This window comes from Delphinapterus leucas, chromosome 20 (genome assembly GCF_059928025.1).
Source record: "Delphinapterus leucas isolate spDelLeu-1000000601 "Yukka" chromosome 20, BTC_Dleu_Yukka2, whole genome shotgun sequence".
NCBI classification, from domain to species: Eukaryota; Metazoa; Chordata; class Mammalia; order Artiodactyla; family Monodontidae; genus Delphinapterus; species Delphinapterus leucas.
In genome coordinates this window covers 25,726,574-25,749,851 of record NC_143148.1, presented here as the reverse complement: position 1 = coordinate 25,749,851, position 23,278 = coordinate 25,726,574, and the positions used below count along the sequence as shown (strand labels likewise).

General features: G+C 37.7%; 1 protein-coding gene across 3 annotated transcripts in view; it reads left to right on the top strand.

The window, feature by feature from the left end:
• SIAH1 (siah E3 ubiquitin protein ligase 1) overlaps positions 1-23,278 on the top strand; it is a 25,007-nt gene extending 1,729 nt beyond the window's left edge. The window contains exons 1-3 of one of the 3 annotated variants that reach the window (XM_089902996.1): positions 19,144-19,160; positions 20,530-20,647; positions 21,487-23,278. In XM_089902996.1, coding sequence (XP_089759122.1) covers positions 21,489-22,337 — 849 coding nt within the window. In that variant the 5' untranslated portion in view covers positions 19,144-19,160; positions 20,530-20,647; positions 21,487-21,488 and the 3' untranslated portion in view covers positions 22,338-23,278. Of the gene's footprint in view, positions 1-18,517; positions 19,161-20,529; positions 20,648-21,486 lie in introns of those variants that run through there. The other 2 variants (XM_022555163.3, XM_022555166.3) reach the window with 2 other exon arrangements.

Here is a 23,278-nt window from a genome sequence, read left to right as displayed (position 1 = left end):
CAGTTTGCTTTTGAGGACTTAACTAACTTGGAAGAGTGGAACAGTGAATCTCTTTGAGTGTTAGGTGTCTGTGGTGTCACCACCTATTTTGGACATTACTGAAGAGCAGAGTGTAGTATGGTGATAAATGTAATGGTCTGGTAATTTTATCAGGCAGATATTGGCTCAAATTGGGGAGGAGAGGATGTTAGTTAGCTGTTAGAAGAGCTTCGTGACAAGTAGATTTTGACCTAAAGAGGAGTATATAAATTATGTAATTTTTTGTTCTGGAAATTAAAGATACAGATTTTTGTGATCTGGAATAATTAGTTGCAACCCTAAAGTTGGCTTTGCCAAAATATTTTCTTTAGATATATTATAGAATTGCTTTACCTGACCCCTCTTGACACCGTTCCAGCATAATTTAGTAACATTTAATAATATTTTAAGCTGAAGTATAATTGATAGAGATGGAACTTTTCAGGATAAGTATTACACAAACTACAAATTCAGAAATTTAATTCAATTCAGTGTAATGTGTTCTCCTGATAAGCTTTGGGAAATTCTTACAAAATTGTTGTAGAGCAATATTCTTTAGTATCTGTAATTAAAAAGAATATTAGGCTACAATTAATTGGAGTTACAAAGGAAATATCTAGCTATGGCAACAATGACATAATATGAAGAATAGGATTTTATTTTCAGCTTATACAGTGTTTTGAAAACAGGTCTTACATAAGGACGGTAACAAAGTAAGTTTAGTAACTTTGCAAAGCAACCACTTAAAATTGTATTTTAAAGCAGTTGATTTACTTGATTTCTAGAGATTGAAGGTTTTTCTTGGCTTAAGAGATCTGTTACACAGTTTCAGTTATAATTATGGAATGTCCATGCACACCTTATAAAAATGTTTAAATTTTGGTTATTTTTGGTCTAGACCTCATTACAAACAAAATCAATATGTGAAAACCGCAGATTTCCTACCCTTCCTTCCCCCCCACCAAAAAAAAAATCAGCAACTGGGTATAAATTTTTCCTCTCTAAAAGGCATCCTTAATGGTTTCTTTTATTTCTTTTATTTTTTTAATTTATTTTTTTAAAGGTCAAGTCTTTTATTTATTTATGGCTGCTTTGAGTCTTCATTGCTGTGCGCGGGCTTTCTCTAGTTGCGTCGAGTGGGGGCTTCTCTTGTTGCGGAGCACGGGCTCTAGGTGCGTGGGCTTCATAGTTGTGGCATGCAGGCTTAGTAGTTGTGGCTCGCGGGCTCAGTAGTTGTGACCCACGGGCTTAGTTGATCCGCAGCATGTGGGACCTTCGTGGACCAGGGCTTGAACCTTTGTCCACTGCGTTAGCGTGCAGATTCTTAACCACTGCGCCACCAGGGAAGTCCAGTGGTTTCTTTTAAATTGAGATTTTTCTAATGCATTTTGAATCATCTGGTTTTCCATGGCTATAGTTACTAGAGCTTCTGCTGCAAAAGGGCAGAGATTGTGGTTTTTTACTCCTATATCCTCAGTGCCTAACACTCAGTACAGACTTGTTTCCTGACCTACTACTTCTGTATTCTTATGACACTCAGATTTCTTTGCTGTGAAACTTAGACCCATGTATTCTCTTGCTCGCAGGTCATTTTTTTTATGACTATTTTTTAGAGGAGTTTTAGATTCACAGCAGAATTGAACAGAAGGTTCAGAGATTTCCCATGTACTCTGCCCCACTCCTGCATAACCTCCTCCATTATCAACATCTTCCATCAGAGTGATACATTTGTTACAACTGATGTACCTACACTGACACATTCTTACCCATAGGTTATGGTTTACATTATGGTTCACTCTTGGTGTTGTGTATTATGAATTTTAACAAATGTATGATATGTACCCACCATTATAGTATCACACAGAATAGTTTTCACTGCCCCAAAAATCCTCTGTGGTCTACCTATTCATCCCTTCCTCTTTCCTAACTTCTGGCAAGCACTAATCTTTTTACTGTCTCCATAGTTTTGTCCTTTCCAGAGTGTTATGTAATTGGAATCATGTAGTATGTACCCTTTTCACACTGGCTGCTTTCAGCTAGTCATATGCATTTAAGTTTCCTCCATGTCTTTTCATAGCTTGATAGCTCAGTTCTTTTTAGTGCTGAGTATTATTCCATTGTTGGGCATGTACCAGTTTGTTTATCTACTCACCTACCAGAGGACATCTTAGTTGCTGTCACGTTTTGGCAGTTATGAATAAAGCTGCTATAAACATCTGTTTGCAGGTTTTTGTGTGGACAGAAGTTTTCAGCTCCTTTGGGTAAATACCGAGGAGTATGATTGCTGGATCTTATGGAAAGAATATATTTAATTTTGTAGTAAACTGCCAAAATGCCTTTCAAGTGGCTGTACCATTTTCCATTCCCACCAGCAATGAATGAGAGTTCCCGTTGCTCCACATGCCCACCAGCGTTTGGTGTTGTCAGTGTTCTGAATTTTGCCATTCTAAAAGGTGTGTGGTGATACCTTATTTTTGTTTTAATTTGTGTTTCCCTGATGACAAATGATGTGGAGCACCTTTTCATATGCTCTTTTGCCATCTGTGTATCGGATGAGGCGAGGTGTCTGTTAAGGTCTTTTGCTCATTTTTTAATTGGCATGTTCGCTTTCTTGTTGAGTTTTAAGATTTCTGTGCTGCATTTTGGATAATAGTCCTTTATCAGAATTGTCTTTTGCAAACATTTTCTCCCAGTCTGTGGTTTGTCTTCTCTTTTTTTTTTTTTTTACACGTCTTCTCATTGTTTTGACTGTGTCTTTCCCTGCACGTCATTTTCCACTTTCACGTACCAAGGTACTTCAAATTTATGTGTCTAAAACTAAAACCTTTGTTTCCAACCATACAAGGCTGTCATCCTCTGTATCCAGTGAGTCATAGAGCCCTGAGTTTTCTACTGTCTGGTTATCTCAAATCAGGTGTTGCTTCTGTCTCTCACTCATTTTCACATGTACATTCAGTCCTTCTCTTTTACTTTCTAAGTGTCTATCTGCTTTTGGTCTCTGCCTCCTCCCTTCAGTTTTTCCCACTGCCATTTAAGGGAGCTTTCTAACATAGGTGACTTAAGGCCTTCAGTTTAAAGTCCCAAGTTCCTTGACATAGAGATAGTAAGTACACAGACTCTTCTGGAGCTGGCTTTTGTTACTTTCCTGTCATTTTCAACTGTGTACTTGCAAGTGCCTGTGTGCACCATATTTTGTCTTCCAACTAAGCTCTGTAATCTCAGCCTAGACATCACTTAGCTGAGGCACTCTTCCTGGATCCCCCCACCTTGAATTGGATGTCATCTTTCCGTGTTCCCATAGCACTTTCTGCTTGGCCCTACTACAACCATATCCCCCTGAGCTATGATTTTTCTCTACTACTTTGCTTCCCCAGATATAGACCGCAGTCTCTATGAGGACTTTGCCTTGATCACCCTTGTTGGTCTAGAGTTTAGCACTGTTGCTGGCGTGTAGTTGGTGCTCAGTAAATATTTATTGAATGACTGATACCTTCGCAGTGTTCAATTATGCTCTTCTAGCCTTATCCTCCAGCATTTCTTCTTTGCCATATCTGGTTAAACTGGATTCTTTTTGTTTCTTGGACATTCACCACACTTAAACACCTCTGTGCCTTTGCTCATGATTGTACTTGATCTCTCAAATGTCTGTGCTACTTTGGGCACGTGACTTAACCTCTCCAAGCCTTAGTTTCCACTAGCATGTGAACAGCTATGAAGCATATTGCTGCTCCTTGCTCTATGTCCTAAAGCTAGAGTAGCAGTGTAGCTGGGTGGTTAAGAGCCAGATCTGGATGTGTCTCTTGCCTCTTTCACTTACTAGTGTGTTTATGATTTTAAGCTCAATGAGAGCAGAGGCACTGCCTAAAAGCAGGGACACTTGCATTTAAAAGCACATTACTTAACACAGAGAAAGTGCTTAAATAATTTTAAAAATTAGTTATTTAATTTCTCTATTACCACTTACATTCTAGTAAGGGAGAAAAGAATTACAAATTGTGATATGTACTGTAAAGGAGTAAAGAGTAATGGTGGGAGGGAGACTTGCTGTGAGAAGTGGCGATATTCAAGCTACCTTAAAAGGATAAGGAGCTAGTCCTTTGAAGGAGAAAAGGGAGAACATCTCAGGCTGAAGGAGCAGCGGAGGTAAAGGCCCTGAGGCAGGAGTGAACATGGACTGTTCCAGGAACTGAGAGAAGAGAGTGTTTCTGGAGCAAATGGATGAGGGGGAGAGATAGGCAAGGATCAGATCCTGCAGAGTCAAAGTAAGGAATGTGAATTTAAGTGTACTGAGAAGCCATCAAAAGATTTTAATTAAATTAGTAACATAATCTTTTAACTTTTAAGATTGCTTTAGCTGTTTGGAGAATAATTGGTTAGAAGGCCATTTCTTTGATCAGGAAGTACCGTAGTTGATTATAACCTGGATTAAGGTGGTGGCTGTGAAGATGAAGAGAAGTGGATGGACTTGAGATGTATTTTGGGGACAGAATTAACAGGGCTTGCTGATGGATTAGATATGAGAGGTGAGGGAAGGAAGGAATTAGGTTGTTTCTGGCATGAGTAATTGTGTGGATCATGGTGCTATTTACCAAGAATGGAAAAACTAGAGGGGGCGGGGGGGGTGGTACAGATAGCAATAAAACTCAGAAAATGGAAGGATAGCAAATAAACTCAAAGTTCTGATATGTTGGATTTAAGATATCTATGAGACATCCAGAATGATCCAGTGAGGCAGAAGGAATATCACAGAAGCCAGATGGGAGATAGTAGAGCATGTTCGGGTGTTAGGAAATGGTCCAGTAGAAAAAGAGGGAGACATTGATGTGAGAAAGGGATAATAGGAGTATGAAGTCTGAGAAGGTGACAGGACACTGCCCAAGGGCCTGGGTCACTTCTTCCATTCTAAGGGGAGGAAAAGGAAGTGGTAAGTCAGCATTTGATGGCTTCTGTTGTATTTTCTAAACGCAGTATGGGTGAAGCCATCGGTTGAGTATTTATAGTTAGTGATTACTGTACTATGGTGGGTTAAAGACATAGTAGAGAGACATATATTGAGAAACTGAGCAGAGGGGGAGGAGAGAAGAGATTCTGTGATGTGTTACCAGCTATGACACCTGATACTTATTGTTCTCAGGAGATTTTAGAATAGCTAGAGCAATAGTGTTACTTCCCCCCCCACCAGTGTAAACTTTTTTGATGAAGTGTAGGATAACTACATATAGAAAAGTGCTCAAATATTAAGGATACAGCTTGATGCATTTTCACACACTATCATGACCAGCTCCCATGTGTCCTGTTACTTTTATTTTGATTTTTGGGTGTGTGTGTGTGTGTAAATCTTCAGGAACTCTAGACTGAATGATACATCAATAGATAATACAGTCCATTTGGGGGTCAATTTATTCTCTAGGTTTGAGCCACAGTGACCAAAATGATATTGGCAAAGACCTTTTATTAGGTTTTAGGTTGGCCAGTCATGTTGAACTTACTTGTGGCTTTTGTTTTTGTTTATTTTGAATAGTAGGGGATTGGGAGCACATGGAACTAGAAAGAGGAGTGGAGGAAAAATCTTTGGAGAACTAATTTATATTTATAAAGCAGATATTGCCAGTGAGAAATAGTCTCTTAGAAAATTAGAAAAATTTAATGCCAGTCTTGAATTTTATAGGAAGTATTATACTTTATTTGTTATAGTTATTATTGTCATGTTGACAGGCTTAGGTAGTAATGGTTGATACAGTGAAATTAAGTGTACTGTACACTACATTTTTTACTTCAATTTTTGGTTTAAATGAAGTAATCTAATTGTTAAAAACTTGCGTTTTTCCCCCTTTGTGTTTTACCTTTTAGCTCCTTTGAACTCAGCTAAAGTTGAGTTGTGGCTTTTTTGTTTGTTTTTGTTTTGTCGGAGTCCCTGATTTAGTTTTGTTAGGGACAGCTTCGGATATCTTGTTAATACAGATAGTTCTGAGTTAATCTCTGTAGACTGGGTTCTTTTGATTTGGCTTGGAGAGGTGAGCAGATAAATTTTGTCTTAGAATTAACTTTTAAAATGCTAAATTTAGGTATTTTTAATAAGTATAAACTAAAATATATACATATTTGAAATATGTGGGTTTTAAAAAATGTGAATAAGCTGTTTTTTAAATAATTTTTTCCCTATAAGTAAGTATTCATCTATTTGAGTCATTTTAAGAAAAAAACTAAGAAAAAAAGAATGCAGTAGGCAAAATCAACTCTTGATCTCTCAGTGTTTAAATTTGTGTATGAAGTCACTAGCAATTCATTAGCGGGAAAGTGTGGGGACACAAAATATGCACTAAAATTTAATTATTATTAATCACCAAAGTAATATAAATGTTTTATGGAACATTTGAGAAATGCATACAGAAATGCAGCCCCCACCTTCCTCATGATTATTCATAATGTGATAATTGAAAAGTAACCATTGTAGACATTTTGGTGTAGTTTCTAGTCTATGTGTGTTCCACATTTTTTTGAGACAGCCATAGACATTTTAAAGTCCGTTTCTTTGATCTGACTTAAATCCTTGTAGATGTTTTCCCATTAATGATTACCACTTGTCAGTAACTATACATGTTTGAACTGCATAATTCCAAATGATGAAGTTTGTGCTTATGGTCTATATCCTTCTGTTCTTGATATTTTGTGTACTTGTAGTTAGGTGGTCCCATCTCTTCTCCGTTCTCTGTGATTTCTGGTTCTAAACTTGACCTCCTTTCCCCCTTCTCTAAACCCTTACCTTAAGTCTTTAAACCACATTCTGCAATTCGGATGCCCTTCTGGTTTCTTTTCTGTCCCATTACATGGTATGTACACACATGAGTACATATATAAAAATAGACAGCTATGTCAATGTCCATATTTACTTAATTCTTTTTTTCTCTTTTAACATAAATGGGATTGTAATATATCCTGTGGGCTTGTTTTTTTTCTCCAGCTGTTTAAACAGTTTGATTCTTATATGTTAGTAGGTATGAGTCTATCTTTTTTAAAAGAAAAAAAAGGCAGCATCGTGTTCTGTTGTATGGACCATAATTTAATCACTTTCTTAAGCTAGGGCTGTTTTCAGTTTATTTGCTCTTACAAACAGGACTGCTGTAGGCATCCATATGTATACAGCTTTGCCAATGTGTAAATCGTTGGATAGACTCTTGGAAGAGAAACTACTGGGTCAAAGAGTATTCAAACTTTATATTTTGAAACAAACTGCCAAATCTTATTAGAAGCCTTCACAGTGGACATTTCCAACAGTGTAGGAAAGTCTGTTTCTGCACATCTTATGTAATACTTGGAATCAAATCTTTGAAAACAAATTTATAATTTTTTAAGTAATGCATGCAGTTTGTGACACTTCTCTCATCAAGTTTTTGAATTTCTTTTTCTTTTAGTCTAAAGAGTTTTACATGTACAATAATTAAAAATCAAATATTTCACTAGGCTTATTTTTTAAAGAAAAACTCCCTGCCCCTACTCCTCTCCATGATCTAGGGGATGTAAATAATGTTTTGAAACCTTGCATCGTTATTCTGCCCTCAACACTTTTAGGATGATTTGGTTGGGCACAGAATTTCTAGAATGTTAATTAATCGTTTTCTTTGTGGATTTTAAAAAGTATTGCTCTGTTGCATCTAGCTTTGGATATTACTGCTCAAAAGTCCAAAGCTCTTTTGCCTTCTAATTTATTTATTCATCTAACAAATATTTATTGAACCTGTACTGTGTGTCAGGCACTGTTTTAAATGTTTGGGACACATCATTGAACCAGACAGATTGCCGTTTTCCAGGTGGTGAGGGGGGCTACAACAACAAACATAATAAATAAGTAAATTGTATAGCCTGATAGAAGGTCATCCATTTTACTGACAACAACAGAATAGAAATGGAGGAGGGGGAGGGAAGAGGAAGAGAGGTAGAATGGGCAAGGATTAGGAGGAGGGGTCAGTGGGCACAGTGCTGGGCACTGTTTTAAATAGAGGGAACAGGGTAGGCCTCATTGAGAAGGTAATATGCAAGCAAAGATTAGAAGAAGGTGAAAGAGTTAGTCATGTGGGTATCCAGGAGAAAAGTATTTTAAGGCAGAGGCCCAAAGGAGCAACCTAGCCTTATGGAACAAGGAGGCTAGTACAGTGAGTGAGGGAGAAAGAGGTAGGAGATAAAGTCAAAAGAGTAATGGGACACATCATCATATTGTGTAGGGCCTTATAGGCTGTTGTAGGATTTATCTATTACCTGCACATGGGAGATTTTAATGGATTTTTTTTGATTGCTGTGCTTGGAATCGGCGGGTGGGGTGGCAAACAAGGGTGGAAGCAAGGAGACTGGTTAGAAGGATATTGCAGTAATCCAGTTGAGAGATAATGAGGCATAGACTATATAGTAGTAGAGGTAGTGAGGAGTGGTTGGATTCTGGATATAGTTTTCAAGGAGGTACAGTAAGATTTCCTGGTGGTTTTAGATACAAGATGTGTAGAGAAGAATCAAGGATGACATGAAGGCTTGAAGGCTTTTGGACTGAGTATCGGGAAGCATGGAGTTTCCATCAAGTGAGGGGAAGGCTATTGTTTGAGTAGTCTGGGAGAGGGTAAGGAGCTCAGTTTTGGCCACCCCGCTGTAGAATGTCTAGGAGGGTGTACACATCTGGGGTTTAAGACACATCTGGAGGGTTTTTGTTTTTTAATCTGGGCTGGATATAAAAATCTTGAAGTCCGTGGCAGTATCAGTGGAATTTTAAAAATACAAGAGTGAATGAGATCACCAAAGTGAAGAAAAGTGGGCCATGGACAACTCCCAAATTCAAGACTTTGGGGAGAAGAGCAGGAATCAATACCAGGCAGGAGCCAGTGATCTGATCAAATCTGTCAGATGTTGGTGACAGCTCAAAACTTAAATACAAACAAAACTACAAAACCAGTAAAATTCAAATTATACTAATTATGAAAGTATTGAATACTGCCTGCTAAATTGAAGTCTTGAAACAGCATGAGTTATGGAATTGACTATTATGCTGTAAGTTCTTTTTGAGTTGAGCACACCAAAATTATCCCATATGTTGTGGTCACCACATGATGCATTTTCTTACCAATGTGTAAGTGCTTCAGTGAAAACCATGATGTCATTTGGGCTTCACTTCACACAAATGCATCATTTATATATTAGGTCCCCCTCTGTATTTCTCTTTAGCCTCCCATAATTAGAGTACTGTAGTACTAACTTGGAGCTAGTGTGACCATAAATGTAAATAGGAACATTCATTTACATGGCTAACAGGTGGATTCAGATGATTCAGAATGTGCTAATAAAATAAGGAAAATAAAACAAATTTTTGTAGAGAAATGTGGCACCCACCCCGAGAACAGAATCTTAGTTTGAGGAAAATTAGAGTCTAAGTTAATTCGTGTGTTATATCCTCATTTGAAATAACTAAAATGATTTGGTTAGAATTTCAGATGCGATGCTTATGAAGACACAGATTATAACTCCTTCAAAGGAATATAATTTCTTTTGAATAAGCCTCCATGAATTTTTTAATATGGCATTTCCCCCTATAAATTCCATTATTTTTCTGCAATAGTAGTAAAGAGCTATCAATATCAGTATATTGATATTAAGACTCTGGTGTGACTTTTTACCTCATTTCTTTAATTTCTTCGTCTCAAGCAATGTGTTCTTTTCTGTTTAGCTTAGTATCACCAACTCTTCATAGGTTACTACCAATTTAGATATGCTTTAAATTTTTGTTCTCTGTATTTATGTGTGTATTTACTTACCATTATTTGTCAGGAAAAATGGGAAGATGAATGTTACAGTGCAGAACTGGGTACAAGATATTTTATGAGGAAGATTTGAAAAGCATAGCTTAACATCAAGATGGAGCAAAAGAGCAAAGATCTACTGGAATGTGTGAAATTTTACATCCTAAGAGAATATAAAACATAATCAGGGTAGTGAACAGTTGTATTCAAACTCGGACATGTAACTAAGTAAATAGTATTTGGCTGCTTTTATCTAGACACTGTGAGCTTTGGTTATATCGCAGTAGTGACTGTGTTGTAATCATGACTGACATGGTTTCAGTAATTTCAAGTGAATTCCCCAAAATTCTATTTAGTGATATGTGGTAGGACATAAAAAAGTTGAGAGCCTATTTTCGACCCTCTTCCTGCTTCTTTTACTCTTTTACTCTTCTTTTTTTGGCCGTACCATGTGGCATGTGGGATCTTAGTTCCCCAACCAGGGACTGAACCCGCACCCCGTGCAGTGGAAGTGTGGAGTCTTAACCACTGGACTGCCAGGGAAGTCCCCTGCTTCTTATATTTCTCTGCTCTTACCTCTCTTCTCGATTCTTTGCTTTGATTTAATGTCTGATGGTTTAATGACTGTTAGATTATACCACTTTGATACAAAAAATTTCAAAAAGCAACTACTTGCTATGACTACAGTTTTAACTTAAAGAATTTAGGGGACTTTTTTTTTTTTGGTCAATTTTTATAAACGTTGAAGATCAGTTGGATGCTAAGTTGAATATTCTGTGCCAGAATGAGAAGATTATACATACTTTTTTTTAGAGTTATTTGAAAGAAAATAAGATTCGGGAATGAAGCAGTCTGGCTCTGTTCTTATTACTTCTTAATTTTTCTGATCTTCAATTTCCTCATCTGCAAAATGGAGATACACCCTTCTTTATGAGTCTTAAATAAAGACTGGATATGAAGCTGCTGGCATGAAGCCTTACAGGTTGGTAGATGCTCGGTTTGAAGCTTCTTTCATAGCAAACTCTGTTATCTTTATCATGTTTCCGACAGTCCCAAGTTGAGGTTATGAAAATGAACACAGTACGTTGAAACAACAGTTTTCAGTAAAATCCTGTATAATCTGGGTCTTTTTTTTTTTTTTTTTTTTTTTTTTTTGCGGTACGCGGGCCTCTCACTGCTGTGGCCTCTCCCATTGCAGAGCACAGGCTCCGGGCACGCAGGCTCAGCGGCCATGGCTCACGGGCCCAGCCGCTCCACGGCATGTGGGATCTTCCCGGACTGGGGCACAAACCCATGTACCCTGAATCGGCAGGCGGACTCTCAACCACTGCGCCACCAGGGAAGCCCTAATCTGGGTCTTTTTAATTTAGTGATTCCTTGCAGGGTTCCTAGTATGGCTCTGTAAACATCACTGAGTGTGTTGTTAATAATATACCAAATGTTCCCACATACTTGATCTCAGTTAAAGTCCAAAAATCTTGTTGTTAGTTTTATTGTTTCACAAATGAGCAACTTGAGACCCAGGATATTGTAGTTTTGCCCAATATCAAAGTAATTAATATAGGTATATGCATAGGTATATTCTTAAGGTAGGTTACCAGTGGTGCATTACTAAAAAATGAAACTACTACCTAGGAATGAATGGGCTTATGGAACTGTAATGTCACAAACAAATGTTTTGAAAACTTAGAGAATTGGTATGAAAATATATTCAATTTTTTAGACTGTTTATGGTGATAAAATGATTTACTTCACCATATAGTGTTGTTATTATTTTTTAAAACAGACTTTATTTTTTTAGAGCAGTTTTAGATTCACAGCAGAAGTGAACAGAAGATACAGAGGTTTCTTGTATTCACCCTGCCCCATCATTATCACCCAAAGTCCATGGTTTACATTAATAATGGTTCTCTCTTAGTGCTATATATTATATGAGTTCTGACAAATGTATAATGATATGTACCCACAACTGTAGCATACAGGATAGTTTCACTGCCCTAAAAATCCTTTGTGATCCACCTCTTCATCCCCTCCCTGCCCAGTCTCTGGCAAATACTGATCTTTTTACTGCCTCCATAGCTTTGCCTTTTCCAGCATGTCATACAGTTGGAATCACACAGTATGTAGCCTTTTCAGACTGCTTCTTTCACTTAGCAGTATATATTTGTTTGCTTCATATGTTTTTGTGGCTTGATAGCTCATTTTTTTAAATTTCTGAATTATATTCCATTGTATGAATGTATCACAGTTTACCTCTTCACTATAGGAAGACATCTTAGTTGCTGCCACGTCTTGGGAATTATGAATAAAGCTGCTGTAAACATCTATGTGCAGGTTTTTGTGTGGACATAAGTTTCCAGCTCCTTTGGGTAAATACCGGGGAGCATGATTGCTGGATCTTATGGTAAGAATACGTTTAGTTTTGAATAAACTGCCAAACTGTCTTCCAAGTGTCTGTACCATTTTGCATTTCCACCAGCAATGAATGAGAGTTCCCGTTGCTCCACATGCCCACCAGCATTTGCTGTTGTCAATGTTCTGAATTTTGCCATTCTAAGAGGTGTGTGGTGATACCTTATTTTTGTTTTAATTTGTATTTCCCTGATGACAAATGATGTGGAGCACCTTTTCATATGCTCCTTTGCCATCTGTATATCTGATAAGTTGAGGTGTCTGTTAAGGTCTTTTGCCCGTTTTTTAATTGGCATGTTCGCTTTCTTGTTGAGTTTTAAGATTTCTGTGCTGTATTTTGGATAATATAGTCCTTTATCAGATATGTCTTTTGCAAACATTTTCTCCCAATCTGTGGTTTGTCTTCGCATTCTCCTGACTGTTGCAGAGCAGACATTTTTACTTTTAATCAAGTCCAGCTTATCAATTGATTCTTTCCTGGTTCATGCCTTTGGTGTTTCTGAAAAGTCATTGCCAAACCCAAGGTCATCTAGATCTTCTCCTGTGTTGTTATCTTCTAGGAGTTTTATAGTTTTGTATTTTACGTTTAGATCTGTGATCCATTTGAGTTAATTTTTGTGAAAGGTGTAAGATTTGTGTCTAGATTCCTTTTTTTTTTGCATGTGGATACTCAGCTGTTCCAGCACCAATTGTTGAAGACTGTCTTCTCTTCATTGTGTTGCCTTTTGCTCCTTTGTCAAAGATAAGCATAGTGTGTTGTAAAATAGTGTTATTTAAAGTGAATTTTAAATCTTAGTTGTGAATTCACTCTCTTTAATGTTATAACAGATATATTCTACCTTAGGGGTCATCAGGGATGAGTGAGTTGTGGTTGTATACATGCTACTTCTTTTATTTGGAATCTTTCATACTGTTGTACTTGATTTATTCATTCCTTCCAGAAATATTTGAGTACCTGGTCTGGGCTGGGTACTGTCCTAGGTGCTGGAGATAGAAGCGTGAGCAAAATAAACAAGGTCTATGCTGATAAAGTTTATATTGTAGTACAGAGCTCTTGAACCAAAAGTTAGTGGTTCAGGGATCCTGGGAGTTCTCAAGACCCTTTGAGGGTCAAAACTTTTTTTCACAATAATGAGACATGAGAGTAAAGTGAGGTTCCCAGAGGCTACATGACATGTGGTATCTTCACAGATTAATTGCAGAAGCAGATATTAAATATCCAACAGTATTTTTTATTGCATCAGATATTAAAAAGATTTGCAAAAAATGTAAAACATAAACACTCTTCTCCCTATTATGGAAGATAGTTATTTTCCATAAACATTTAACATGTAATAGATTTTTAATTGTTATGTAAAAAATGTGATGGTAATTTTAACATAAATATTTTTAAAGTTCTTGGCTTGAATTTCTAATATTATAAATATTAATACATATAAACCACATTGACAAAATGCTCTTTTGGGGTCCTCAGTAATTTTTTAAAACTTTAAAGCAGTAAAGACAAATTTTTTTCTTAAATGGCCAGATAGGTTTAGCTTTAGGAGTCATAGGGTCAACTTTTTAACTCCACCCTTGAAAGCATTCACAGATAATATGTAAATGAATGGGCTTAACTATGTTCCAATAAAACTACTTACAAAAACAGGCAAGTGATCTGTAGCTGTAGTTTGCCAGTTATTGGTGTAAAGGGTTCCTGGTACCAAAAAAGTTTGAGAATTGCTGTTATCAGTGAAAAGCTGGTATTGTGGAGAGAGAGACGGGCAGAATACAGACAATAAGTAAGTTATTTAGTAAGAGAATTTCATATGGCAAGAGATAATATGAAGACAGTAAGAAGGGTGATCTGGCCTTTAGAAATAAAGTGATCAGGAAAGGCCCATCTAAGGAGCTGACTTAAGGTAACTCTTATTTTTTCAGGTTTTATCTCCCATCTTTTTTTTTTTAATCTCTCCTGGCTACATTGGGATCTCTCTTGTGTTGGGAGGGAAAGCAAGACAGTTGAATCTTATTAAACTTAAATTCAGAAAAGGTTAATTTTTCAAGTTGAATTAGAAAATATCCAAAGCATATCTGCTTTGAAAGGATCTAGGAAATTATAACATATTGCCCAGATTAGAACATTGACGTACTTTATATGACATCTAGCAAGTTAACTTCTCTGTATCATTTTTCTCTTCTGAAAATGAGAGAGTTGGTTAAGATCTTTTCCAAGTCTAAAATTTTTCATAATGTCTGTTTGCCTAGGATGCCATTTGTCACCTCTTCTAAGTCCTCCTCGATAGATAGCTCCAACTTCCTTTCTTTTTTTTTTCTTAAAGTAGTTCTGTGATCTGAAATATTTACTTTATTTTGAAATCTATTTTCCTGTCTGTAATGCAGGGGGTAAATGCTTAACCTGGACACTCATTGAGGACAATACCTGGTACATAAGTATGCTTATTAATAAATATTTGGGGCAGCTGTTTTAGTGAGAATGGAGGAAAATCCCTCCTCTGCCTCAGTATTTAACTTGCTGACCCTGGAACCATTTAGGTTATAGCAGTAAGAATGAAACCAACCAACAATGAAGCTCCAATGAGGGACATGAAAACTTTAATAGAGGGGTTAAGGAAGTACAAGAGCAATGCAGTATGATTTTATGTGGCCATTCCAACTTCAGGGAAAGGAAGGGGAAGTAGCCGTTCCTGCCATCAAACTCTCTGTTCCCTTGTTGGAAACTGAGGATCTACATAATTAAATTCTTTAGCATATCAAGAAATAGGTAACTTTAGCAAAACCAAATTTATGAATTAGAATTTAATGAGTTCTCTTGGAATGCAGTGCAAAACAAAGATTGGAATTATGAGAAAAAAATATATAAGTGACTTGAAGATAGACCCAGGAGAGTCCGTATCAGAATTATGTGAAGAAAAGAACTGAGTAATGGTAAGAGTCGAAGGACAATTAGAAGAAAGGTCCACAAAGGTAAAAGACTTGAGTCTTGGGATTGAAAATACTCACCTCGTGTTAGGCAAGTGCTGATGGCATGTATCTAGATGTTTTGATGAAAATTTCTTCCAAAGATAAGAGTCTTAGAAGCTACCTGTCAGGGTAAAAAAGGTTACCTGCAAATGAATGAGAATAAAAATGACATCAGATTTTTCATCTACATAGTTACATGTCAGAAGACAGCAGAATTTATGTAGTTCTAGGGATAAAGGGTGTGAACTAGAATTCTAAGCTTGTGCAAGAGCTTCAGATTGTTAAGACTGAGACTTAATTGCTTACATGCCCTTTCTGAAAACTTTTTTGAGGTACTATGGCCATAACAAAAAATGAATCATAATTAAGGATTCAAGGGGAAGAAAAAGATGGGTATTTGTCTTATGATATAGTTGTGAGAAATGAAATCAGAATGTTTGCAGTTAGGTTTAAATGATTGTTTTGACAAAAGTTTTGAAGTTTAGTACAGTCTTTATCCTGGCAGGTGGGAAAGGGAAAGTTTCACTCTTAGCACATTAAATGACCTGCCTTGTTTTGGGAGATGTTAATGCTTTCATTCTTGATGTTAGTGTAGATTCAATGTGAAATAAAAATAATAAGGATAATAGCTAGTAAAATAAAATTAGGATGTAGAATCATGCTTTCCAATAGGACTTTCTTCAGTGACAGGATATGGTGATACTATTTCGCATTCCCACCAGCAGAGTATGAGAGTTCCATCTCTTAGATGTGTCACAGGCATCTCACTTCTACTTTGCATTTCATCCATTATTACAGTTTGGTATCTAGCATAGTGCCTAATGGGTTCTGGTTAAGTATATGTTTTTTTTTTTACCAGGTGTAGAAGCCTCAAAATACAGTGTTAGGCATTAAAAAGCAAAGGTACTTTGCTTTACACATTTAAGTTATGGTTTGCATTTTCCTCTCCGTTTACTGTCATCACCTTTGTTCAGACTTCTGGTTTTACAGGTCTTCTATCAGGTCTTTTGTCCTGGGCTTTCCCCACTTCAGATCATCACTCTTACTGGACACATAACTCTGATTCTGTGGCTACAACGTCTTCTCAATTATCTTCAGGAAAATGGAGCTTTTAGGAAAATACTTTGTATAATTTTTTTAAATTCCTATTACTTTGGTGCAGTTCTGGAAGCTAAAAATAGATTGCTTAATTTTTTTCTTGGCATTATGGTTTTATAACAAAGTTTGATTTTTAACTTTTGGCATTTTAAGCTGTTGAATTTTAAGGAGACTTGCCTTAGTTTTAATCTCATCTGAGGTAGACAAACCATTAGGATGTGGACATCTTTGAGGGGGGCCATTATTTGCAGGCCGCAGTAACTTTAGTAAAAGGCAAGAAAGTGAAAAGCACAACGTTGTTGTGTATTCATTTTAATCAGAGAAATTCTTCATCAGTCATTTATAATTTATAATAGGAAACAAAGTTTCCCCCATGAAATTGAGAATAAAAGTTTAAGACTATTTACTTCTATCATAAGTTTGTGAATGTGGCAAAGCAATGATTAAATGCTCTGAAATTACTAAGGCAACATTAAAGGCTGATTCTAAAATGTTTTTATCTAAATTAAAATCTGTTTAAACTTTATACCAAACGGGGCCTGAGATGTAGGCTTTATTTTAGAAAGGATAGGTAATAGTGCACTCTTGGTAAATTTTGGATTTTTGCTAACTTTGGATTCTATGGGCTTGTCTTAGTGTAATGTAGTTTTTGTGAAATTTTCCCTCGTAAAACCAGTTTAAATAAATGTTTTACCTAGTGGAGAAATTCTGTATTGTGCTAAAAATTAGATAAATGGCAGTTGATCTTTGGTATACATTTTTGATAACCTTTTAGAGTATATATCTGGAACCCACAAGTTCTATGTCTCTAACTAATTGATGACCTCAGGCAAAACAAGTTAACTTTTGGAATTGTGTGAGTACTTACATATTTTGGAATATGTACCACCTATGATATATATAACTTACCCGTCTCCCTTAATCCAGACAAAAGCCATGCAAGGCTGGAAATATTGTCCCAGTTTTACAGCTGAGCGGGTGGTGAAGACTGGGTTTGAATCCAAGTGTAGATGGCTCCAGAACACTCACATTTTTACTGTCCTGACTCACTTGTTGCGAGGTTTGTCCATATATTAATGGCTTTCAGATAGTGTTGTAAGGATCTGTATAGGTCCTTTGGAAGTTTGGGAAAAAATTTTTCTTTGGCTTGAGAAATCTGTCATCCCTTTTATTTGTTTTACACATTTAGACTCTGTCTTAATTCTGTTTGGAAAGAGTTTTCCTGCCTAAAACATTTGAAGTCTCCTGCTGTAGAAACCTGAGACTTAACTGTTGAATAGAATGAATATGTATTAGAAAATAAAAACCTAGGTAATAGTAATTTATATTTGTCAGTGAACAGACTATTTTCAATTATATTTCTATTCCTAATGATTTCCTAATATCAAAATGAGGTTGAGGTGACTGAACACACTATATAGGGTGGGTAAGTGATTAGAGTTAAGATTTTATGCTGAAAATGGGCAATCTACAGTGTGCAGCATAGGGTTCACTCCCCACTACCAGCTCTTGCTGCCTTTAAAGGCTGCCCAAAGCATGGGGTAATGACAGGTTAAACCTCTGAATGCCTGAGCTGACGCAATGCAAATCTGAGGCCCTGGACTTTATTGGGGCAAGGGTAATGCTTGTTTAAAAACAAAACAAGCTACTCTGTTTAATAAGGCCGTTTAAGATGGCTTTCCTAGAGTGGGAAGAGAATAAAATCTCAATTTGAAGGTTGAAGCAGGAGTTTAATATGGTTATGTGTGTTTACTACTCTCACTGCGAAGTCTTCTCGAAGGGAGAAGGGGGAGTTTAAAACAAGGTGCGGTAAAAATGGGGAAGTGAGTTACAATTGAGGAAATAAGGTAGTTGACGCCCGATAAATAGTTATTGAACGAAGTAGGGAGAATGTTTTTACTGTATAAAAATCTAGCGTTCTCACGGTTAACCGGGAGAGTGTACTGCAGAGAAGAGTGCTTGTCTGGCCACGGATTTCCCATATATTCTGTGCAGATCTTGGGTTGAAACCAGCCGAAACCAACCGAAATTGCCGATATCTGACTGTTTGGGCCTACAGAAGCGGAGTGTTTCTACCTACTTGTAAGCTGGTGGAAATGCTGTGGCGTGTGCAGTGTCGCCAGGTTCGCGGGGATCTCGGGTTTATTCCGGCTGGGTGGCTGGTGGGAGTCTGCGCGCTGCTTGCTTTAGAACCGCCCTAGGCTGAGTGGGGTGGAGCCTTAATCCCCGCCCCCCCCCCCCCCCCCCCCCCCCGTGCGCCGCCCCGCCCTTCGCCCTCAGAGGCAGCCGCCGCCCTGAGAACAGCACAGTCTGAAACTCTGCGTGGAGCGGGCTCTCCCAGCTGCGGGCCGGACCCTGCAGTAGTAGCTCGAGCTGGCACCGAGACCGCAACTCCTCGTCCGGTCGCTTCCACGCACCCTACAGTCTTGTCCTTCACCGAGCTGGCTGGAGCCTAGCCGATGAATTTGGGGAAGATAGACTTCCGAGACAGACAGACGAAGGTTTAGGGCCCAGCAGAGGACAGCTCGGCAATGGCTCCCATTTTTGGAGACGCAGGCGAATTTGAGCTCATGGGGAGGTGTGGTCGGCTCCTCTTGAGACAGGATGGGGGCTTCAATTCTCTGCCTCTGTAGCCAGTGCTTCTGAGGAGTATTGAATGCAGTGTATGGAGCAGGGCACGTGCCTTCCCTTCTTGAAAACTTGACCTGGGACATGTTTAGGAACAAAAGGTGTCCAGGACGGCCCTCTGTTGCAAGTCGTCTTTACTTCTGGGGGAAAGGCTATGAGCTGCCTGGCTTCTCATGACGGGAAAGCCTCCCTTACCTTTTCGGTACTCCTGGAGGGGCGTCTTGCTCACTTGTTTACCAGCATCTGGGACAAAGAAGAGAAAAGGTACTGCCATTAATAGAGACTGGGTTGCTTAAACTGTGAAATGGGAAAGTTGTGTGAGCCAGTGGAATCTAAATGGATCAGGGAATGGCTGCACCATAATTGAGCTGGCAGTGATGTTTCCTTTGATCAGCTGTGTACTTTTCTCAATTTGAATCAAACTTCAGGTTATGTCATGACTCCTGCAGAGTTGTTCAGACACTTGAGTCCTTGGTTCCTACTGCAGGGCTGTGTGTGGGTTGGGGCTCTTTCTCTCTTTGAAGATGGAGCTGGGTTCCACCTTCCGAGCTTTGGGAAGCTTTAGTAGCTGCTATCCTGTAATACTTCCATTCACAAGAAATAGAAGCCACATTTTGCTTGTTTTCACACTTTGAATAGGAATTTAAGTTGTGCTTTCTACAATGTTGGGAAAATAATAATGTACACTGTAACATGAGCCTGAACTATTGATGATAAATGTATAACTATTTGCTCGGTCAAGAAATTAAAACAGTAATACTTTTCTTGCTTAATAGTTACATTATGTTGAATACAAACTGAGTTTACTGCCTCTCGACGTGTGACTAGCTGTTTTGGTTTAGTGATTTGAAAGGCATTGGTGGCTTAGATTATTTTGTGTCCAAGGAACCACTTCCCAGTTATTATGTTGCTCTCTTAAATGAGCAGCATAAAATGGACCATGAAATAAACATACAGGATATTTTGGCAATGCTGATAAGCCCATTGTTTTACTAGTGACCTAAAACAAAATGCATGGATCATCATATGCACAAAGAATCTCCTCAGGGGAAACTGGATTACAGCAGAGTTCCTTTTTATAGTGCTTTTGTTGGGCTGGAATACCGGGGTTATAGAGGGCTTCAGTGATGAGAGTTGATTCCTGTTGTCCTAAATCCATGTGATGAGCCACATTATGATAGAATTCTGTGGTACTTTTGTTTCCCCTTGTACTTTAGAATATACCTTTAGTGACAGTGGAATTGATCTGTTTTGGAGTTTTTTTGTTTTTCTTTCACTCTCAGTCCCTATTTAAGGTGTCTATCCTTGAGCAATCTATGAGTAATAGAAGCCAAATTGCATTTATGTGGTCACATTGATAACAGCATTATTTTTCAAAGTTAAATTCTTTCCAACAATAACAATTATAATTGAGAAAACATTAAATTTGAGGAGTTAAATTTTAATTTTGTAGAAATATGGTTTACGGTTATTGGGAGTATACTCTTAGGACATCAGTAGACTGATTTTTTTGTCACCCCCAAGAAAGCGGCCCACTATATCCTAGCAAAGGTAGATTTCTGGGAAAAGGTGGCTTGTTTTATCTTTCATTTAGCTTAACAAGTTAGTTAATATTGTTGATCATTTCTTCCAGATGGCATTTATTAAATAATGTTTATCACTGTACTGATGAATGCTTCAGCAACACTGGTGAACTCTAGGGTACAAGGAGTTCTTTACCTGTTGGCTCTATCCCTCACCCCCAATGTTGTGTGAGTCTCTCTGATGCTTTTTATCTTTATTCTTTATTTATCTTTTCCTGACTCTCCTTCTGCTTTGTAAATTATACCTGATTTATATTGTAGAATGGAAGTAGAGTAGAATGGTTTACTTTCTTTGAATACCAGACTCAAATCTTTTATTTGAGGATGGCCCTCCATTTCTCCTCCATACTTGCTCACTTTTGAAGGGGCCACAGATCAGTAGGAAACAAGGTTAATACCTAGCTGGTGTTAACATTCCATGGAGACGGATGATGGAATGGCAGTAGACCCTTCCCCTTGTAACCCCTTCCCTTTCCCAAATACACCTCTAGAGCAGATAACTGTTCACCATTAGGAGGAGTTAATCAAAGTGCCCTGGTGGTCCTTTGGATCACGTATATAACTCACTGGAGCTATCAACAGCTGCCTTAAGAATGAGGAAGAAATAGAATGAGTAGGGCAGGTGAACACAGAGAGGGAGGAGGAATTCCAGTCAAAACTGATTGCATTGAACTTAAACTACTTGTACAGTGTTCCTTAGTTGTTTATGGTCCAGTTTCTATTTTAGCATTTATTCCATCCAAGGATGATTTTTTTAACATTATTTTTAGAGAAAAGGAATTCTAAATGTGCTCTGGAACATTTTGAAAAGAGATTTTATCCAGTGTACAATGCACATATTTCGTGTAATTTATGTTTTTTTAAACCGTTTTCCTTTTTGCTTACAGTAAATTTTGCATGAAACTTAAGTATTTCTGGCATGTAAACATTATTTATATAAAACAAGTTATCGTTGTAATTATTTTTCTCCTGCCTCCTTTTATTTTTATTTATGTTTTTTATTACAGAAATGAGCCGTCAGACTGCAACAGCATTACCTACTGGAACCTCAAAGTGTACACCATCCCAGAGGGTACCTGCCCTGACTGGCACAACTGCGTCCAACAATGACTTGGCGAGTCTTTTTGAGTGTCCGGTCTGCTTTGACTATGTGTTACCACCCATTCTTCAGTGTCAGAGTGGCCATCTTGTTTGTAGCAACTGTCGCCCAAAGCTCACATGTTGTCCAACATGCCGGGGCCCGTTGGGATCCATTCGCAACTTGGCTATGGAGAAGGTGGCCAATTCAGTACTTTTCCCTTGTAAATATGCCTCTTCTGGATGTGAAATAACTCTGCCACACACAGAAAAAGCAGACCACGAAGAGCTCTGTGAGTTTAGGCCTTATTCCTGTCCGTGCCCTGGTGCTTCCTGTAAATGGCAAGGCTCTTTGGATGCTGTAATGCCGCATCTGATGCATCAGCATAAGTCTATTACAACCCTACAGGGAGAGGATATAGTTTTCCTTGCTACAGACATTAATCTTCCTGGTGCTGTTGACTGGGTGATGATGCAGTCCTGTTTTGGCTTTCACTTCATGTTAGTCTTGGAGAAACAGGAAAAATACGATGGTCACCAGCAATTCTTTGCAATTGTACAGCTGATAGGAACACGCAAGCAAGCTGAAAATTTTGCTTACCGACTTGAGCTAAATGGTCATAGGCGGCGATTGACTTGGGAAGCCACTCCTCGATCTATTCATGAGGGAATTGCAACAGCCATTATGAATAGTGACTGCCTAGTCTTTGACACCAGCATTGCACAGCTTTTTGCAGAAAATGGCAATTTAGGCATCAATGTAACTATTTCCATGTGTTGAAATGGCAATCAAACATTTTCTGGCCAGTGTTTAAAACCGTTGCATTCAGTTTCACAGAGAATAAGGCACCTGTCTGCCTACCAACCAGAAGCTTTTGGTAGGTGGAAGCTAGAAACAGGAAGGTAAATGAAAGGCTGTTAAATACAGGAAACAGTTGCATGTAGTAACACTAATATATTTAAAAATAAGTCAACAGTAAACCACTGAAAATAAAATATATATATATATATATATATATATATATATATACACCCAAGATGGGCATCTTTTGTATTAAGAAAGGAAGCATTGTAAAATAATTCTGAATTTGTGTTTGTTGTAGATTGAGTGTACTGTTAAAAAATATTGGGTTCTTGTTTTTTTGTTTTGTTTTTTTGTGTGCGTGCGTGAGTGTGTGTGTGTGTTTGGTTTTTTTTTTCCTTTAACTGACAAGCCATGTTGAGTGGTCTTGGACCACTGCTTTTCCCCTATGTGAGTCAATACATAGTGCTGCTGTGTGTGTATATTTTTTTGTGTGTATTTGCTAATTTTTATTAATTCTAGTTTTTCATTAAATAAATTTGACTTTCTTTTCTGTAATTCAGGTTTTTCCTCACTTTTTTTTGTACCTTTTTAAAGTTAGTGTCTTTTTGATATGCATAATTGTTTATGGTAAAATTTATACATGTGTTCAATACATATTTTCTTTTTCCCCCATTAATCAGTTCATTAGAAATATTTTAAATTCAACTATTTTGTGAAGATATGAGTTTCAGAAAGGAAAGGTAACATCGGAAGAATTATCAGAAGCTATTTAAAGCAGCTATAAAGTGATCTCTCTCTTTCTCTCTCTCTTCTCCAGTTGAGTCATACCTTCAAACTTATTCTTTGTAAGGTTAGGGAGTACTGATTTTTTTTTTTTTTTTAATACTGGAAAAAAAAATCAGGCTCTCCCCCTCCCC